The 19,174-nt window shown below is 46.6% G+C and overlaps 1 protein-coding gene across 5 annotated transcripts in view; it reads left to right on the top strand.

Moving 5' to 3' along the window:
* Dlgap2 (DLG associated protein 2) overlaps positions 1-19,174 on the top strand; it is a 709,635-nt gene that overhangs the window by 590,635 nt on the left and 99,826 nt on the right. For all 5 annotated transcript variants that reach the window (XM_039094154.2, XM_039094157.2, XM_039094156.2 and 2 more), the window contains one exon: positions 11,102-12,171. In XM_039094154.2, coding sequence (XP_038950082.1) covers positions 11,102-12,171 — 1,070 coding nt within the window. The remainder of the gene's footprint in view (positions 1-11,101; positions 12,172-19,174) is intronic.

Here is a 19,174-nt window from a genome sequence, read left to right as displayed (position 1 = left end):
AGTTCCTGAAAATTTTCATAGTGACACATAAACTTACAGTCATTCTAAAAATCAAATCGGACCAATTCTAGGGATTTCTATTCTAATTACTTTCAGCGACCAGAAATAATTTTAGTTAATGAGTGTTTTAGTCGCACATTGTTGTGTGACTTTTCCTGGGATGATATGAGCAAATGTTTTCTCACTCTATATAGAGCATCAACAGACAAAATAAACAATTCTACCAAGGTTCAAGTTGGTGAGCCAATGTGTTTATTGGAGTTACTTACAAGAGATTCATCAAAGGCAGCTACATGACTGAAAAGCTCACTTTAATCTCTGCCAATCATAAAAGCCTCATCCTGTCAGCTCTCTGCATAATATACTGACACCTTACCAGTTCAGACAGTCTCCTTTCCACAGCAGTATTTACTGCTTATGTAGTATTGAGGAAGAAACAGCCTTGTGAATTTGGTATGTTTCAGGAACTTCCTAAGACTTGTGAATTGTTTATATTCTAAATCTTTTTAATTATAATATTTTCGTTAGCTCTTTGAAATTCAACATATGCATACAATATATTTTAATCATATTCACTCTCCACCGCTCCCTTTAATTCTTCCAGAATCCATGCCTACTTCAACTTTATACCTTCTTTTACTTATTTTTATAACCCACTCATTCCAGTTTGTTCTGCCTTTGTATGTTTATGTGCAAGATCATCTACTGGAACATGATGGACCTAACAGAGGCCACAACCCTAGAAAATTGACTACTCCCTCCTCTGTCCGACCCTCACATCTTCCTCCTTCAAGGATGGAATGTTTTAATTCAGAAAACGTTGCAACAACAATATATGTGCATACATGTGTATGTACATTTACCCAAAAACCCAAAGCTCAGAATGAGCTATCATGTTTACCTAGAAAGCTTTTCAAAATATCAGGGTAGTAACTCTGTGCTATTTCACACAGTGGTTTGAGTTTTTCTTTCTTCCTGAATTTTAGGATTTTGCAATAGGGTTAGTTTACCTGATTTCTGGAAGAGCTATGCAGGTCTGAGAGAGCGAGTCTGGAATCATGGTTAGGACCTATGAGCAAACAAGATGAAGGCTCTTTTCCATTCAGCATGTGATCCCTCCTTCAACAAGAGCTGTTGCTTTGGAAGCCACATGGGTACCTTGTGTCCCAAGGAAGGACTCCAGACCACTCAGCCAGTCAACCCTCAACCTCGAGTATACCTTAGAACCTCCAAAGATCTCATAGAGCTAGGATCTCAGCTGAAGGTCTGATGCCACACACCCCATTCTGTGGACGAGCACAGTAGGCTTATTCTTGGGAGGGTCCATGAAAGTAACTACAGACTCTGGTTTCAAGATGCGCAACCATGATATATTCAGAGGCCAGGTGGAGAAGAGGAAGCCAGAAAGGAAAGCAAAGCTATCTCTCATCTTGCCACTGCTCTAACCCACTTCCAGATTCTGATGCCATTCCCACAAAATTACAGGAAGAACCCTGCTTTCATTTCTGTGCCTGAGTGAGGTCACTGGGTGAAACCAAGCCACTGTGTCACCATGTTCTCCCATACAGCATGGGACTGTACAGTCTACCCATTGCAGATCAACCCATCCACAGCTTTGATCGTCTGTGACCGGATCATCTTTGCAGTCTTGATGGATGCTGTGCACATTGATACTCTGTGCTTAGGACTCTGTGCTCTTCACCTACCTTCTGAATTTACTCATTGAGCCTTTTCTTCACAGTTTCTCAGCAGCTTCAGGAAAGCTGGTATTCTGTGGGTGACTTAAGTAGTAAACTGCTCTATGGGTTTGTCAGTTGGCTTCCACTTTGGCCTGGTGCCCCCTGGAAAAGTGTTGTTAATGAGGTCATATTTATGGTTTGTTTGTGGAGCTCTGAGGTCCTGGGTCACTGTTAGTCCCTCAGCCCTCAACAACACTGTTTGCATCTAGAGCTGTGAAGCTTCTCTTTCACATGGTACCTCTTCAGGGAATCTGAATAACAAACTTCCCTTTGGTCAGGGGTCAAGGATTCAAGCCTGAGATGTAGTATAAATTAATTGCTTTCTACTTTGTTCTAATTGAGGGATGGGAAGTTGTTGAGCTGTACTCCCATTATAGTCAATAGAATAACAAGGATATCTTCCACATAGTTTTTTTTCCAAACATGGTGGTTGTTTTCTGACAATGGTCATAACCACTACTATCCATGCTTAACAAAGACTGGAACATGTTGGGGATGACACAGGCTACCATTCTCACACAGAGAAAGGACCTGCTTCTGTACGCAGAAGCATGACATCATCACTTGTAATTGTCCGCCTGACACAACATTGAATCATCTGGGAAGAGAAATCTCAGTGGGATCATGTGGATCAGGCTGGCCTGTGAGCATGTCTAAGGGGAGTTGTCTTGATTACATTAATTAGCATGAGCCCACTGTGAGTGCCACTATTCCCTAGACAAGGGATCCTGGACTGTTCAATATAGAGGGTTAAGCACAAGTAAGTATGCATCCATTCATATTTCTTTATTGTGGATGTGATTCGACCAGCTATGTTGAGCTCCTGCCTTGCCTTTCATGCTACAGAGTACTATAACCTAGAATTATGAGCTGAAATAAACCATTTATCCCAACAGTTGGACTTGTTGAGGTATTTTATAGCAGCAACAGAAATGAAACTGAAATTCACAACCTCTCTCAAGACTTCAGGAATTCCCAAACACAACCACAGATGTGTAATAGGAATACTGTACATCTTAAAAACTGTACTCCGAGGATAATGCAGATGGGTTGTTTGACTCGGTCTCTGTTGTAACAATTTCTCTGTGCCTCATCCTACGAAACAAAATGTCCCAAGCTATCTGTGTGACTTCAGGCCATTGGCCCCTTTGCATGCTGCTTTCTTCCTCTAGAACACAGGTCTTATGCTGGTTGACCATGGTTCAGCTATTAGTCGGTTTGTTTGTTTTTTAATAGTAGTGACCCATTTCTTCCATTTAGTCAAGTGTCACCCACTCAGCTACTACCAACAAAGTGTATCCCAGAATAATGACACTTGCTTGGTCCCTCGGAAGCTTCAGTGCCCAGTCTAATGTGGGAAGTGGATGAACTGGCCTGAACATAGAGGAAGACAGACAGATGTCGATGAGCCTTGAGTCCAAGTCTATGATTTTTAAACATTTTCAGCAACATTCAGCAGGCTGTATGTAGAAAGCATGATTTTCCTGGGCATTTTCTAAATAACGCCGATGCTTCAAACGTGAAGGCATCGCATCACCTCTCAAGAGGAGAGACTCAGTGACAATATGGCCACACTCCTGCCCACCTTCCACCATACATGACCGCTTGTGCACTCTGCTGCTCTACAGCGGCCCTGTTTGCTCCCTGTGGCACCTCATCTGCAGGATACACTCCCAGACACCTGCCAGGTTTCCTCCCAAATTCCTCGCCACATCTCGACCAGGTGTAGACATATTCAGACAAAGAACTATGAGCCTAGAACAGTGGTAGCTCACAGCCTAGGCCTATATGGGAAAGAAGAAATGGTGCCCATATGAGCCCAGCGACATGGGTTGGGGAGAAAGTAAAAAATGGCACACTCTCTAGATTCCTACCTGCAAATATCAGAAAGATAGCTACCCCGGTACTTGTCAGCATGGAGTTCTCAGCAGCAAAGCCAATAGCAGCCAGGTTCCTTAGGAACAGAGTATGGCATTGAGGTAACCAAGATCCAGAGCCGGGTTCTTACCAGGTAGGTAGTCAGTCCTCTCAGTACTGAGCCAGGAGCTCTGTCATTCTGCCTCATACCATTTGCAGAGCAAAAAAAAAGTTATTAAACTTATTTTAACGTGAGTGTGTTAGCTGTACTCCTCTAGGGTCCTTAGATTCTGAGGCCCCGGGATGATAAGGTAGTTGGGCTATGAAAATGGGATGGTTGATTTATATCTGAAAACTGCTAGGAATTGGCCTCCTGTTGCAAGGTGTATGCTCAAAGTGGGACCCACAGGGCTAAAATTGCACCAGCTGTTATGTTGTGAGCATTTAAATGCAACTGATGCCCAGCATCTTGTGCAATGTGAAAATTTGGGCTCACAGGGCAGACACTATAAGCTCTGGTATAATACCATGGCAACCAAAAGAAAGCATGAACCAGCCAGCCCGAACTGGAATGTGCTGTTTGTCCATCTGTCTTTGATAATGCTGCAAGGACACCTTCTTCCTTTCTTTGTTCTTTTTTTTATCTAGGACAAATTAATTCAATGAATCCATAAAAATGGCCTTCATTCCTATAGTCTTGTAATTTATTGGAGAGGTTGAATCTTATTCACATGTTGGTAATTTATGTCATCATGGTGTCTCTACATGATGCCCTTCCTCTCGTTAACTAATATTTTCAAGAAAATGGTTTCTTTATTCCCATGAATGCCTGTGCATGTGTCCCTGTGTGTGTGTGTGTGTGTGTGTGTGTGTGTGTGTATAGTGTATGTGCATGTTTGTGTGCATATGTGTCCATGTGGATTTCATGAATATGTATGTGCATACACATGCACATGTGCTTCAGTTCTTCTTTGCATGTGGAAGAGACCAATGCCACATATCTTCCTGGCCTATTCTTCATGTTATTTTTGAGACGTCTCTCACTGACCCTGGAGCTCAACAGGTAGCTAGGCTTGCTGACCACTGAGCACTAGGGAGCTCCCTGTCCAGTGTTTGATTTGTTCTTCTTGTCATATAGGTGAGAGGATTCTGAATCTAGGTCCTGGACGCCATAAGCCGGCTCTCTAGCTCCTGTTTCCGTAACAGTTTCCATTAAGCAGTAACAGTGGTGCTGAGAATTTACCTTCCCTTCCCTATATTGTAGTGTTCTCTTTGATTTTGAAGCTGTGTTTTTTTTTCTCTGACCACATCTCTGGTCTTCCTGTGATTTCCTCTTTCTCCCACTGGCTGTAGAAAGAGCTAGGTTAGAGCTGCCTGGAACTCCTGCCTGAGGCTCTGGTACACAGTCCCACCTTCCCCCTCTTTTTTGATATAAAAGCACTTCAGTAGTTTACCTTATTTTCCCATTAACATTTGTAGCATCAGATTAAATTCTTTGGCAGTGTGTAAACAAGTAACATGAAATTGGTTTCCTGATACCATAGAAACACTCTGTGTGAAGCGATTTGTTTCATTTAAGAGGTTTTTTCCCTTTCTCTTTCCTTTTTTTTTTAACATAGAGTAACTGTAATTGCCTTGCCAAAGGGTAGAGACACTTTACAACTTCTCAGACCTTTGCCTCATTTATTTCCCAGGTCATACTCATTTATAAATGCCCTCAAGTAACATGAGAGCCACGCTTTGCCACGCAGTGACCTCACGGTGCACTTTAATTTTTAATGTGTCTGTTTGACTCTTAAGAAATATTTCAACCTCAATTTCCAGCAGATTTTCTTAAATGGGTTGACTTGAAAGGGTGTCTCCTGGGAGCACCTCTCTATGGGAGCACCTGTCATGGGATCATTTCTCTGACATCTCCATTCAAATGCTTTGGGGAATCTCTAAGACTCCTAAGCCCCAAATTGGCTCATTCTAGAAAGAAAATAAAAATCACACTCAAATACTGAGGGTAGCATTTTGTGAGCGGTGGCCTGAGTTCTTCCCCTCTTACCCCTCAGCAGGAGGAGTGCCTATGATCCTGGGGTTGGGCAGGTGTGTGCCTCTCAACCCGCCATCCACCTAGGTTATTCCCAGAGGAGTCGTTGGATGTCACAGGTCTGACCTATGCGTTCATAAATTCAGCACCTTCCCCCTAGCAGATTTCCTGTTCAAACACTTTCAGGTCCAGTGAGATGGCTCAGTGAGCAAACTCACCTTCCATGTAAGCATGAGTTTCGTGGGACCATGGTGGAAGGAGAGAGCCAACTCCTGCAAGTTGTCCTCTGACATCCACAAACATGCTGTGGCACATATATGTACAGGCCTGTGGCCTGCATGTGTGTCTTGCACCATTGTGTATACTGCTTGCAGAAGGCACTCAGACCCATATGGGTACTGGTAATCGAACCCAGAGTCTATGGAAGAGCAGCCACCAGTGAACCATCACTCTAGTCCTTTAGCAGCTTGTGTGCACCTGTACACACACACACATACACACACACAAACACACAGAAAGAGAGAGAGAGAGAGAAAGAGAGACAGAGAGACAGAGACAGAGGACAACAACAATAATAAAAATTATTAATAACATTAGTAATAAAAAATTAGTAATAACAAAAACAAAAATAAGATTACAACATGACTACACACTGGCAGCCAGCCCCCTGTCCCCATTATCTCTATGTTTAGTGAGCAAATATGTGGCTTCTGCAAAGGCACTACGTGTTTCCCACCAGAAAACCAGTGCTATCCAGATACTAACAGGTTGAGTAATATGAATGCCCACACCGTTTATACAAAGGACTGCTGTGCGCCTCTTTATGTTAATACTTTCTCTTATTTTGCTTTCTTAAATTTTATGTTTAAAAACAAGGAAGTCAGGGTCACCGCCTTGTGAACTGTATTTCCAATTTTGGATGGCTTGTGGAGAAGCATTCAAGGGTAGCTGTCCTAGGAAGCGCTCTTTTGCTGCTGAATTCTGGAGCATGCATGTTAGGATCGACACGTTTCTGAAATATAATACAATCACCAAAGCCAAATAAAATTTAAGAGAGGAGGCCAGTGGGTTGAAATTAGTAAGCCTCTGATTTGCATTAGAAAGGATCCAGATAGGAGAAATTGTTTACAAAACAATTATAATTGCTTTTGCGATGCCCAAGTTCCATTTCAGAGTAGATTTCTCAAGCATAAAACAGTAAGTCCTGACCTTTGGCCTCTAGAATAATGAGACCAGATCTTACACCCAACAGTAATTTCCTCTGTGCTTTGGAAGCCATTGTTTCTGAGTTGTTTAAAAGTTCTTTATTAAGCCCATGAATAAGATGTCATTCGGTAATTAAGCGCCCTTACGTTGCAGATGTACACACTAAGTCCACTCAGCGGAAAACAGCAATGCAGTTAGGAGACAGAGCTGCAAGGCTGGACACCTGAGCTCAGAATCGTGTGCTCTGCACGCCCCTATTCACCCTGTGCTCCCGGGAGATGCCTGGGTGCAGGCTTTCTTTTATGCTTGTGGTTTTGATGTGTGTGTGATCAGTCCGGACTTTCGCTTCTAAAGATCCCTGTGTATTTTACAGTTTATGGAGACTGCTGTTCAATCCACTCAAAGAACCAAGAAGAATCACTCAGGGCTGTGTGTGTGTGTGTGTCTGTGTGTGTGTGTGTGTGTGTGTGTGTGTGTGTGTGTGTGTGTGTGTGTGTGTGTCCGTGTGTCCGTGTGCGCGTAAGCACGTGTATTCCGAGTTTATGATACACAATTGAACTAATGAAAAGGGTTAATGAAATGCTAAATATTAGCTTGAGGCTGTGGAGGAATTGATGAGTTTTGGGGAAATTTGGGATATTTTGGGGCATTCGTCTTATTACCCTCTTTCCACCTTAAAAGTCCACTCTGCTACGAAATCCTGCATCTCAGCCTGAAGCCGTATGTTTAAGCATACAGCTGTGAATGGTACTTGCAAGGTGTGGCTGGACAGGGCTGAGGAGGAGGTCATGCACAGCAGAGGCAGCCCCTAGGAACACTCCAGAGAAACGCAGAAGAGCAGCCCTGGCCTCACTGCCCTCAGCGGTATCCATCTGAGTATACGTATTCTTTGCCATCCCTTTCCCCCCAAGTCTCTGCTTCTTTCTACATTTTACTGCCTTTTATCCGTTCCAGTTCAGACAGGGCTGCATTAATCCCCCTGTAGGAGGTATCAGCTGATCTCAGTAGGAGATATGAAGGTAATTTTAAAAGAAAGATGGCCAAAGCTTTTATGTGCTTGGTGCGGTCCTGATGCGGTCTAAAGCATCTGTTTGTTTATCTGTTGCTCATGCTAACCCTGGAGGTGGGTGTAAGGATCGGATTGTCTGCAGCTTACCTGGGGAAGGGGGACATTTCTGGCCCTGTACTCCTGGGTTCCTCCCCCGTGTGCTAATTCCCACCATGGGAGCAGACGTACCTCTCCCCTTTATTTTTTTACATTTTAGGGTTTGGATCTATTTCTTATGCACATGTGTGCATCTGCATGGGGGTGGGGCAGCATTGGGTGACTTCTACTGTTGTTCTCCACCATATGAACCAGGGTCTTCCACTCAGCCTGGTGGTCACTGACCACCTAGACTGACTGGACACTGAGCTCAGGGGGTCTGTCCCCCAGAAATGGGATTCTAGGCAAGGACAACCATGCCCAACTTTTTGGGCGACTGTAGAGGATCTGAACTCAGACCTCATGCTCATGCAAGAAGTACTTTACCCACCTCATGTTTCCCAGGTCTGAGGGGACATTTCTTTTTCTTTTTCTTTTTCTTTCTTTCTTTTTTTTTTTGTGAAAAGTATTCCATTTAATGGGCAATGAAATTTTTTTCTTTATTAACTTGAGTATTTCTTATTTACATTTTGATTGTTATTCTCCTTCCTGGTTTCCGGGCCAACATCCCCCTAACCCCTCCCCCTCTCCTTCTATATGGGTGTTCTCCTCCCCATCCTCCCCCCATTGCCGCCCTCCCCCCAACAGTCTAGTTCACTGGGGGTTCAGTCTTAGCAGGACCAGGGCTTCCCCTTCCACTGGTGCTCTTACTAGGATATTCATTGCTACCTATGAGGTCAGAGTCCAGGGTCAGTCCATGTATAGTCTTTAGGTAGTGGCTTAGTCCCTGGAAGCTCTGGTTGCTTGGCATTGTTGTTCATATGGGGTCTCGAGCCCCTTCAAGCTCTTCCAGTCCTTTCTAAGATTCCTTCAACTGGGGTCCCATTCTCAGTTCAGTGGTTTGCTGCTGGCATTCGCCTATGTATTTGCTGTAATCTGGCTATGTATGGGCCACATGTGGGGCAGTGAGGGGACATTCCAGTAGGGCTGAAGACAGGCTTCTCTGGGTCAGATGGGGATAAAGACTCGTCTTCACTCCTGCACAATGTGAGCACAGCACAAGGTCCCATGGCTGCGTCCTGTGGTGCACCTCCACCAGCACTGGGTTTCATTCCTGCGTCTCCAGAGAGCTAGGCCGATCCTGGGGACAGGTGCTTCGTGGGAAACTGAGGAAGGGTGGTGACATTAATGAACACGGAGAGTGGCAGAGAAAGACTAATATGGTGCCAGCTACTGACCGTAGTACCTCACAGTCTTCAACTCCAGCTGAAGCTTCTGAGAAGTATTAGCACGTTGCTACGTTTCCAGACCTTCTTACCTGACCCTTCAGTTCTGTTTCCTCAGCTTGTGACAGGGTCAGCCCTATGCCCTACAGAAGGTCAAGGTGATGCCCTTGGGAAGCCCATAGTGCACAGAAATGTTAGTGACATTCGTAGAACTGACAACAGACTTCTCTGGGGGGTGGCATATATCCATGCTCCCATAAGTCCTACTGCCAAAGATTCCTTTACGTTCTGTTTTTAATGTGTGCAGAGATAGGAACTCGCCGTTGAGTGACAACTCTAATTGCTGTCGTCTCCTAATAGCAAAATGCTGTTATGAACAGCTAAGAGATTAAGTAACTAAGATGACCCACGCACTTAATGCTTGCTACATCACAGCCTCCAAAAGAAATCCGCAGCTCCCAAGACTTCATCGTCTGTCGTGCACACTCATAGAGACCTGGAGCGCGTGCCCTTACTGTGCGCGTCACGATCGCTGTCACCTGAAGCCGTCACCGTCCCATTTCTCGGTGTTGTGGGACTTTCGAGAGGCAATGTGGGACTCCATGCCCACGCAAGGAAACTCAGAGCCGTGCAATGAAAAGGAGACAGTGCCACAGACGTGCTGCACAGTGAAGTTTTATTATTTCTGCTAAATCTTTATCCTGCGGCCTTGTCCTTTGATGTGGCCACATTCATTACATAGCTACTGGGCTGAATATTGGGCTGAAAGAAGACATGGGCTTGTAAAAAGAGCCCGGAACTGTATTAAATTATGAGATAATGGGGGGAAATAAAGCAAAAGATAAAAGGGCAATAACTTTGTGGTGTGGTTAAGACTGGGTTGCAGAACAAGGTCTTGAAACGTAGCCACTAACTGTTGGCTTTCTTTGAAACCTTCCGCCTAATTGTTAAATGTGATATCCTCTAATGCCTCCTGTCTGAGACACTGGTGCTTTGGCTGGACCCTAGCTGACGGAGGCACTTTGTTCCAGCCATCCCAGTACCAAGGGAACAGCCCCACCACCCAGGAAGCCCCCTCTGGGCTCACTTACCCCCGAGTTGATAGCCACTTGCCATGCACAAGAGAAGACAATCCCTTTGCAAGCCTCAAGGGGCTGCTGTCACCTCCAGCCCTGCAGCCACCTGCTGGGATTCCTCCAGGAACACTGCTGTCCACTCTGACAGCACCCCTTCATGCTCTAGTGCCTTAGCCCTGACACTCAGGCCCCTTCCTTATCCGTTGTTTCTGTGTCTGAACCAGTCTTGACAGTTGTAGTCCGGAGCTGACACAGGATGCTTTGCACCCAGGCCTTAGGGTGGGTGCGTGGCAGAGGTTTTCCCAGGATCGTGTGTTTTCCTAACAACTACAAGGGAGCAGCTGGATGAACAGAGAAAAGCACTCCTGCCTTCCGTATCGGGTGTTCATGGGCGTGTGTGCTCTTTCCACCTCTGCCTCCCGGAAGCTGGGATTGCAAGCGTGTGCTGCCATGCTCTGCTTTTGGTGCGGGTGCTAGGGTTTGAACACAGGTCTGGATACTTGTACTTGACTGACAGAGCTCTTTCCCATCCCACTGTCTGCCTCATTGCCCCATCTCACAGTCTGCCTGTGGACTCCCTCCATGCATCTGGACAGTGCATCCAGATGTTAGATATTTGTTGGTGGACCCTCATGTGGGAAAACCAGGTTCTGCTTTTTAGCATCCCCACATCCCGAGGAGTCACCACGCTCTAAACTACTGTGGCTGTCCACTCGATCCAGGAGCTGGCCACAGGGAAGCTGACCGTGTGTCCGTCATACCCCAGCGCTTCCAGGGTTTCACCAGGTACTAAAACCCCTTTTCTGTTTTGTTGACAGACCAGCAGTACTCATGGTCCCCAACGCAGCACTTCAATGAAGAGAGGTACTCACCCGCACCCAGGAACATGAAAGGGTTAACTGGAAGCCGGAACCAGCCTCAGCTGTGTGTGGGTCACACCTGTGGCCTGTCGCCCGCTGACGAGTGTGAGCACCCCCATGATCACGTGCGTCATGGGCCAGACGTGCGGCAACCTTATCTTCTCAGCCCAGCCGAGAGCTGCCCAATGGACCACCACCGCTGCTCACCCAGGAGCTCCGTCCACTCAGAGTGTATGATGATGCCTGTGATGTTGGGCGACCATGTGTCCAGCAGCACCTTCCCCAGAATGCACTACAGTTCACACTACGACACGAGGGATGACTGTGCCACGTCCCACGCGAGTACCAAGGTAAACCGCATTCCCGCCAACCTTTTAGACCAGTTTGAGAAACAGCTACCCCTGCACCGGGATGGTTTCCACACACTGCAGTACCAGAGGGCCTCAGCTGCCACGGAACAGCGAAATGAGAGTCCAGGCAGAATCAGGCATCTGGTCCACTCCGTCCAGAAACTCTTTACCAAGTCTCATTCTTTGGAGGGATCGTCCAAAAGCAACATCAATGGGACCAAGAGCGAGGGTCGGATGGATGACCACCACCAGAGTCACCTTTCCAAACACAGCAAACGGAGTAAGAGCAAGGAGCGGAAGCCAGAGAGCAAGCACAAGTCTGGTATGAGCAGCTGGTGGAGTTCCGATGACAACCTGGACAGTGACAGCACATACCGGACACCCAGCGTGGCCCACCGCCACCACATGGACCACATCCCACACTGCTACCCTGAGGCACTGCAGAGCCCGTTTGGGGACCTCTCACTAAAGACTTCCAAAAGCAACAGTGATGTTAAGTGTTCCGCCTGTGAAGGCTTGGCCCTCACGCCAGACACCAGGTACATGAAGCGTAGCTCCTGGTCCACGCTCACGGTGAGCCAGGCTAAGGAGGCCTACCGCAAGAGCTCCCTGAACTTGGACAAGCCCCTGGTCCACCCAGAGATCAAGCCTTCCTTGCAGCCATGCCACTACCTCCAGGTAAGGCTCAGGTGACTGTCCTATTGTGGAATGTTGTACCCATTGCTGTCATTTGTAATTGATGGAAGGGCTGAGTTAAATGCATAGCATAAAAGAGAAGTTTGAAGGTGTGTGTGCCTTGGAAGGTTCCAAAGCAGGCCAACACGCTTGCTCCATATACCTGTGCAGTACCCAGAACTCTCCAAGGCCACCACCTTGAGATTATAGTTGCTGAGATGTAATACTGTTACATTTTCTATTTGTGAAGTTCAGTTGTTTGGTATACATGTTCCGAGCATGGTGATACTCAATGTCTGTCACTTGTATGGGAACTTTACAGCTTTTTTCTTCTCTATTACCCTGATAAAATTTTCGGTTCCTTTTTAAAGACAAAAATCTCACATTGTGATGAAAGCTGGCCTTGAACTCACAGCAATACTCATGCCTCAGCCTGGATGGGATTATAAATGTATTCCACCATGGCTGGCTAAACATACCATAATTTTTAAGTTTTTATTATAAGCATGTATCAATTATTCATAGTAGCGGGTCTCACTTTCATATGTGTACATAGAATTTGGTCACATTCACTACCATACTCCTGTTGATTCTCCTGCATTCCCTAAGAATATAATCCAAGACTAACTGTAGCCGTCCTGCTATGTAATAGATCTCTCAGATGAACTCTTCCTGTATAGCTGACATCAAACATCCTTCTAACACTCCACACACCTTCCCCCCGGCCCCTGCTCCACCTCTATGAAGACCAGCTCCTGAGCTGTGAGGAAGGCTGTTTAAGAGTTTGTCTTTCTGAGCCTCGTTTGTTTCACTGAACGTAATGTGTTCCAGGTTTGTCCCTATTGTAAGTGGCAGAGATTTCCCCCACCGTCTATCTCTTAGCTTGAACAGCATCTCATGCTATGTGTACAGCATCTCATGCTATGTGTACAGCATCTCATGATGTGTGAACAGCATCTCATGATATGTGTACAGCATCTCATGATGTGTGAACAGCATCTCATGATGTGTGTACAGCATCTCACTCTGTGTGTATATCCCTTCCCTTAGCCAGTCACCTACTGATGCACATCAGGTGGACTCCCTGTGTTGGCTTCTGTGAACAGAACCATAATGTGAATGATAGGAGATGGGCTGGGTGTGGGCTCCTTTGAACTGTCCTCTAAAACACCCGTCCAATGTGACCACACATCCCTTGGTGCCAGGGACGTAGCACATCAACACAAGCACCCTGAACACTTAGATACATGTGTCTGTGACCTGCCATTCACATGAGATCACTTCTCTCATGACAACAGCATCCCTAAGCAGTGTGGCACACGGTGATGACAGGGAGTTTTGTTGGTGATAAGGGTCCCTGTTCTCCAGGGTGTGGATAAGACAGATTCACCAAGACAAAAACGTATTAAAGACATTGCTAACAGGATTCAGAGCACTGTGCAGTTCTGCATTTTATATAATTCCTCTCTCTGGCTCCTGATGACTCTCTCACCAAGAATGACAGGGGAGTCCTAAGTTTCAGAAGACACTGCCACTCCTGAGGAAGCCTCTGCAGCCACTGCCAGCCAGTGACACTGTTAGTACAACCGAAACACTTCAGGTTTCCTTAGTGTATAGTATGTATCTGATTCACAAGTCACAAACCCCTTTCCTGTAAGAACCAAAGCTTGGCCTGGCCATGTACTGGCTGAGAGAAGCCCTCTCAGATACTGAGTAATGGCTCTAAACACTGGCTGAGTCACCAAGTGGCCAATTAACGAAACAGATGAACAACTGTGAATCTTTCCGGGAGTCAGGTGGCAGAGGCTTCCAGCAGTGCCAAATCTTCCTGGTATATCGTCCAAGGCTGACTGGTTCTGTTTTGAAAGGAAGATGGCTAACCAAATTGCTTGTATAGACAGATTTATTCAAAGAGACAAATTGGTGGTTAGATAAAGTATTATTTTTACAGCAGTAGGAAAGGTTTAAATTTTGCTTGTAGTTGGCAAACCTCAATGATATCCAAATGTAAAATGTTCTCTCTGCTTATCTCAAGGAAACAGTGAGTAAAACCGGGGCTCAGTCTGGTTCTATCACAGTTATCGTAGCAAAAGCTTGTCTTTTTTTTTTTCCTTTGTGCCTGGGAAATCTCTGGTGTGGTGTTCCCTGAACACAGGGCAGTGCTGTAATGGGTCCACCTCACTCCAGTCCAGAGCTCTCTTCTCTGCACTTCATCCTCCACTGCTCAGCACCACCCACAGCCCAGAGACTACCGACCCTGCTTTGCACATGCTCAGTACCAGCCTGGAGGCTACCATCCCCACTTTGCACATGCTCAGCACCACCCACAGCCCAGAGACTACCGACCCTGCTTTGCACATGCTCAGTACCAGCCTGGAGGCTACCATCCCCACTTTGCACATGCTCAGCACTAGCCCACAGCCCAGAGGCTAGCAACCCTGCTTTGCACATGCTCAGTACCACCTCAGAGGCTACCAACCCTGGTTAGAACATTCCCTTCTCGGCCCTCCAGTCACCCTGTTCTCAGTGCCTCTGTTTATGGAAGATAGCAATCGTCTCCAAAGGTCGCATGCAACATCACTTTACCTGACACCCACTCTAAAAGTCCGTAACTTCCTGGTGGTGTTACTCTGTCTATACCTCGCCCCTTCCCTACCAGGTTAGTGGAAGGGGGTCCCAATTACCATATCCTTGCAGCTGTAGTGGTCTCATAATCCATTTCTGAAAAATCCATGCTACAGGGCTACGAAGATACGCTCAGTGGGCAAAGAACTTGACACAGAAATGTGAGGACCAGAGTTCAGGTCTCCAGCACCCATGTAATTATCGGGTGGGCATTGTTGACCGCCTGTAATCCCAGACTTCAGAAGACAGAGACCAGGGACGCTCAAAGTGATTAGGCTAATCAGAGTAGTCAAAAGAACAAGTACTGGGTTCAGCGGGTGAGCTCTCTTTGATAACGTGGAGAGTAATTGAGAAAGGTGCCTGACATCAAATATGGCCTCCTTATGCGTGTGCACACGTGTTACAGGTGAACATGCACAAAAGCACTGACACTTGTGTATGCACACATTAAAATGAAAAGATGCACCCTGAACGATATAGGCTTCTGCTTAGGTAAAGCGTCCATGATGTATGGCCAGGCACCAAATCAGTCTTCAGGTCTTACCAAGGACTCACAGTTTCTCTCCAGCGGGAGCCACAGAAGGGAGCCTGCCCCGTGTCAGAACCATCGTCTGCACCTCATGACCCACACGCTGGCCTCCGCCTCTCTGTCTCTCACATAACCTTGCATTTCTTTTTAAATTCCTTGCTTTGGGAACTTTGTCCTGCCCAGCCCTAAAGTCTGATGTTGTTCCAGATGTTTCCGCAGGCCTGGAGCTTGCCGCCAACTTTTGGGCTTCCCTCCCCCAACAGATTGATCACTGAGGACTGTATCCGTTTTTGTCTCAGCCAGCCTCTCCAAGCCTCAACGGTAAAAGCCAGGTCAACCCCACTCCCTCCTTTCTGGGCTTCCTCCTTCTTTGCCTAGAGCTAGAGTCAAAAGGGAGAGTTAGCCAGACTTTCAGTCAGGGGTGGGGGTGGGTCGGGTCCAGCTGTTACCTTAACCAAGATGGATCTTGCAAACGTCAACATCACAGAAACAGGCAAAGACCAAATAGTCCGGTGCTGTGCTGTGAAGATTCAATGGAACGCTGCAGTATTGAAAGTCCCTCTGGTGCTCCATAAACTTGTGGCAAGACACAGCTGAGGAAGAGAGGTGGACAACCATAGAACTACAAGCCCCAACAGCCTTAGGTCTTCTCAACCTCATCAGTCCTTCCGTGGCTAACAATGGCCTGGGCTGGGCTTTGCTAAGCATGGCAGCTGCAGGGGCACAGACCTAGCTCCCTTCCCAGTGTTCCCACAGACAGCACGCTCCAAACATTAAGCCTGGAGGGTTGGAGGTTTGAGGGCCCTGAAGGAAGGAAGTTATGGCTTTCACAAGGACCCTCCTCCCAGCCCCAAAGAAATAGCTTATCCCCAGAGATCTTTCCCGAATACACCATTCTCTGTCCATTTTCACCTCTGCACACCTCTTTCCTTCTTCCCTGCCGTCCTCTAGCTGTCTCACTAGCACTTGTGGGGAGATTTATGAAATACACACACCTCAGGCAGCGTTTGTCCCCAGACGCAGCTGAATTGATGTCTGGGTACATTCAAAGATGTCCTTACAGGGTTTTCCCCTCACTCTGGTGCTGCTAAACTTTCCAGTGGCGAGGTCCTGGCTGTGGGCCTCACTAGCTCAGGCTTCATTTCATAACTAGCACTGGGAATTAAAGGAAAACTAAAGGCATGTGCCTGAGGTGCTTTGTAAGGACATGGTTTAAAAGAACAAGAAATCAGTGCCCAGGGGCAGCCTTTTTTTTTTTTTTTTTTTTTTCTGCCCCAAACTAGAGATTTGCAGTTGAGCAAAAGGACAACTTTCTATATCCACCTTTGGATTGTACAGAACCCATCTGTAGTTAACACTCCAGGAAGATTCAGGTTTATAAGTAGGTCAAAACCCGGTAAATAGAACTGAAGGGGACTTCTGGCCCATGATCTTCTCTGAAAAGGCTTTTGTTCTCTGCATCGGCAGACAAACTATCTTAAGGCCAAACTTGGGATAAGCTGGCAGCAGTGTGGATCAGTGATTCACTGTATCCCGCTCAGGAGCCAAGCGGTTCTCTGTGTGCTGAGGAGGAGACCCAGGTCTTGGAGGATACCTGGTACCAGCCAAGGAGGTCACATTTGTTCTGCCCCATGGAATATTCTCTTCCCTCAACCCCTGTGAGCACCAAATCCACGCCTCTACCATGCCCCCATTACCTGCCTCTTTTGCCCCATACCCTGTCTGAGTTGTGGATTGGCTTTCTCCCCATAAATAGTGGGGGACCGCAGTGACCCTAGCTTCTTTGACCCCTGCCAAGTAAAGATAAGCCCTTGGGGTCTGCTTCCCTGTGTGTGCAGCTGGTAGCACAAAGTTTTGAAAGGTTGAGAGAGATCAGACGGAAAGGCATGAGGAACTGTTTCCTCTGAGTAACATACAGTGCGCTGTTTCCGATTGGGGCCCTTTCCTCTAAGGTCTTTCCAGCCTGCTACCCTCCTGAGCTGTTTCTTCCCCATCTACACATGGGATAAGGCTTAAGCCCTTCTTGCCTGACTATGTGGCTCCTTCCCTTCAAGGTCCAGCGTGAACTCACAGTTGGAAGCTTATCTCCACTTATAAAAAATACAACTTAATCTCCTTTTCCCATGGCATTTGCCCAACCCAGCAGCATCCATACTCCTAGTTACATTCAAGTTCGCATTTACTACATACAGCCAGCAGTCTAGAGTGCCAAGGGACGCCATTGGCTTCCACAAATCCCAGACGTGAACACTGTGACTATGAGCCAGTTCGAGCATCCCAACAGAAGCCACACGCATGTCGCCTTGCCTGTTGCCTTTACAGACCCTGTACTGTGCAGCCTTTTTTCTGTCTCATCTTATTTTATTTTTTATAGCTGGCAGACAATTGCTCTGTTTGTGGGGAAGACTATGACACTTCAGCACATATAAAAAGACAGGGGTCAAGCCGAGGTGACGAACAGCTCCCTGTCTGTGTCACCTCCTGTTCATAGCATTCAAGTTCCTCTCGTCTGGCTCTTTGTATGGATTCGAGCGTGGTGTGCACCATGGGCACTCGCTGTGCTCTGCGGAATGCTAGCCTTACTCCTCCTCTCCACCGGAGTTTGGTACCTGTTGCCCATTCTCCCTCTCCCACCTCCATGCCACCCTTCCCAGGCCTCACTAACCACTACTGGACTTTCTTCATATTAGACATCCACTTTATTTTTTTAATCCTCGCCGATACACGGTGTGTCTCTGTCTTGTTTTATTTACTGTATATCCTCCATCACAACTCAAATTGTTGCAGATAACGAGATTTCCCCTTTTGAGGCTCAACGGTTTCCCACCAAGTATATTTATGTGTGTGTATAAGTATATGTTACATATATTAATGCATCATATTTTCTTAATCCATAAGTTAATGGTCACCTTGATCAATTGCACACTGTCGGGATTAGGCTGCAGCAGACATGGTTCTATAGGTACCCCTTGAACAGACAGTTTTGTTCTCTTTGGATGTACACAAGTAGATCCAGTTTAGATATTGTTTTTGTGGGGGGAGAGATTCCAAGACTGTCTCTGATAATGGCAGTGCTGGTTCACATCCCATAGACTGTGAGCAGGGGCTGTTGCCCTTCTATTATCTAGGCAGAATTTGTAGGGCTTCTGCCTTTGGTAAAAGTTGGGGAGAGGAGGGGAGCGTCTCACCTTTGTTCCGATTTGCGTCTCCCTGGTGAGTAGCTGTTGATCTATTTCCATTGACTTGGCGACTATCTAGTCTCTATAGGAACTGCTCTGCTAATTTCTCCATCTTCTAATAGGACTCGTTGGAGGGTGCTATGGAGTCATTTGAGTTGTTTATGTGTCTTGAAATTTACCACTATGCATGGTGCTGCATGGCTGTAATCCAAGATCTTGTGAGCTGGAAACAGAAGGACTGGAAGTTCAAGGCCAGCCTTAGCTAGATAGTGACTCCCAGGTTCTGTCTCGGAAGGGAGGGAGGGAAGGAAGGAGGGAAGGAAGGAGGGAAGGAGGGAAGGAACAAAGGAAGGAAGAATCACTTCACAAGTGGGAGGGAGGGATGGAGGAAGAAAGGAAGGAAGGAAGGAAGCAAGGAAGGAAGGAAGCAAGGAGGGAGGGAGGGAAGGAAAAAAGGAAGGAAGTGGGAGGGAGGGATGGAGGAAAGGAGAGTTGGAGGAAGGTAGGAAGGAAGGAAGGAAAGAAGGAAGGAAATTATTCTCCTATTGGGAGACAGGGAGACACTGGATCGGCTTCTGAGATGGAGGCTGGATAGTCCAACAATGGCTGCCTATTGAGGTGACAACTCAAAAAGCTGAGAACCTAGGAGCTGATGGGTTCACAAAGCAGGATG

This window comes from Rattus norvegicus, chromosome 16 (assembly GCF_036323735.1).
Source record: "Rattus norvegicus strain BN/NHsdMcwi chromosome 16, GRCr8, whole genome shotgun sequence".
Taxonomy (NCBI): domain Eukaryota; kingdom Metazoa; phylum Chordata; class Mammalia; order Rodentia; family Muridae; genus Rattus; species Rattus norvegicus.
Note: the sequence above shows the minus strand (reverse complement) of the source record. Positions and strands in the feature narration are given on the sequence as shown.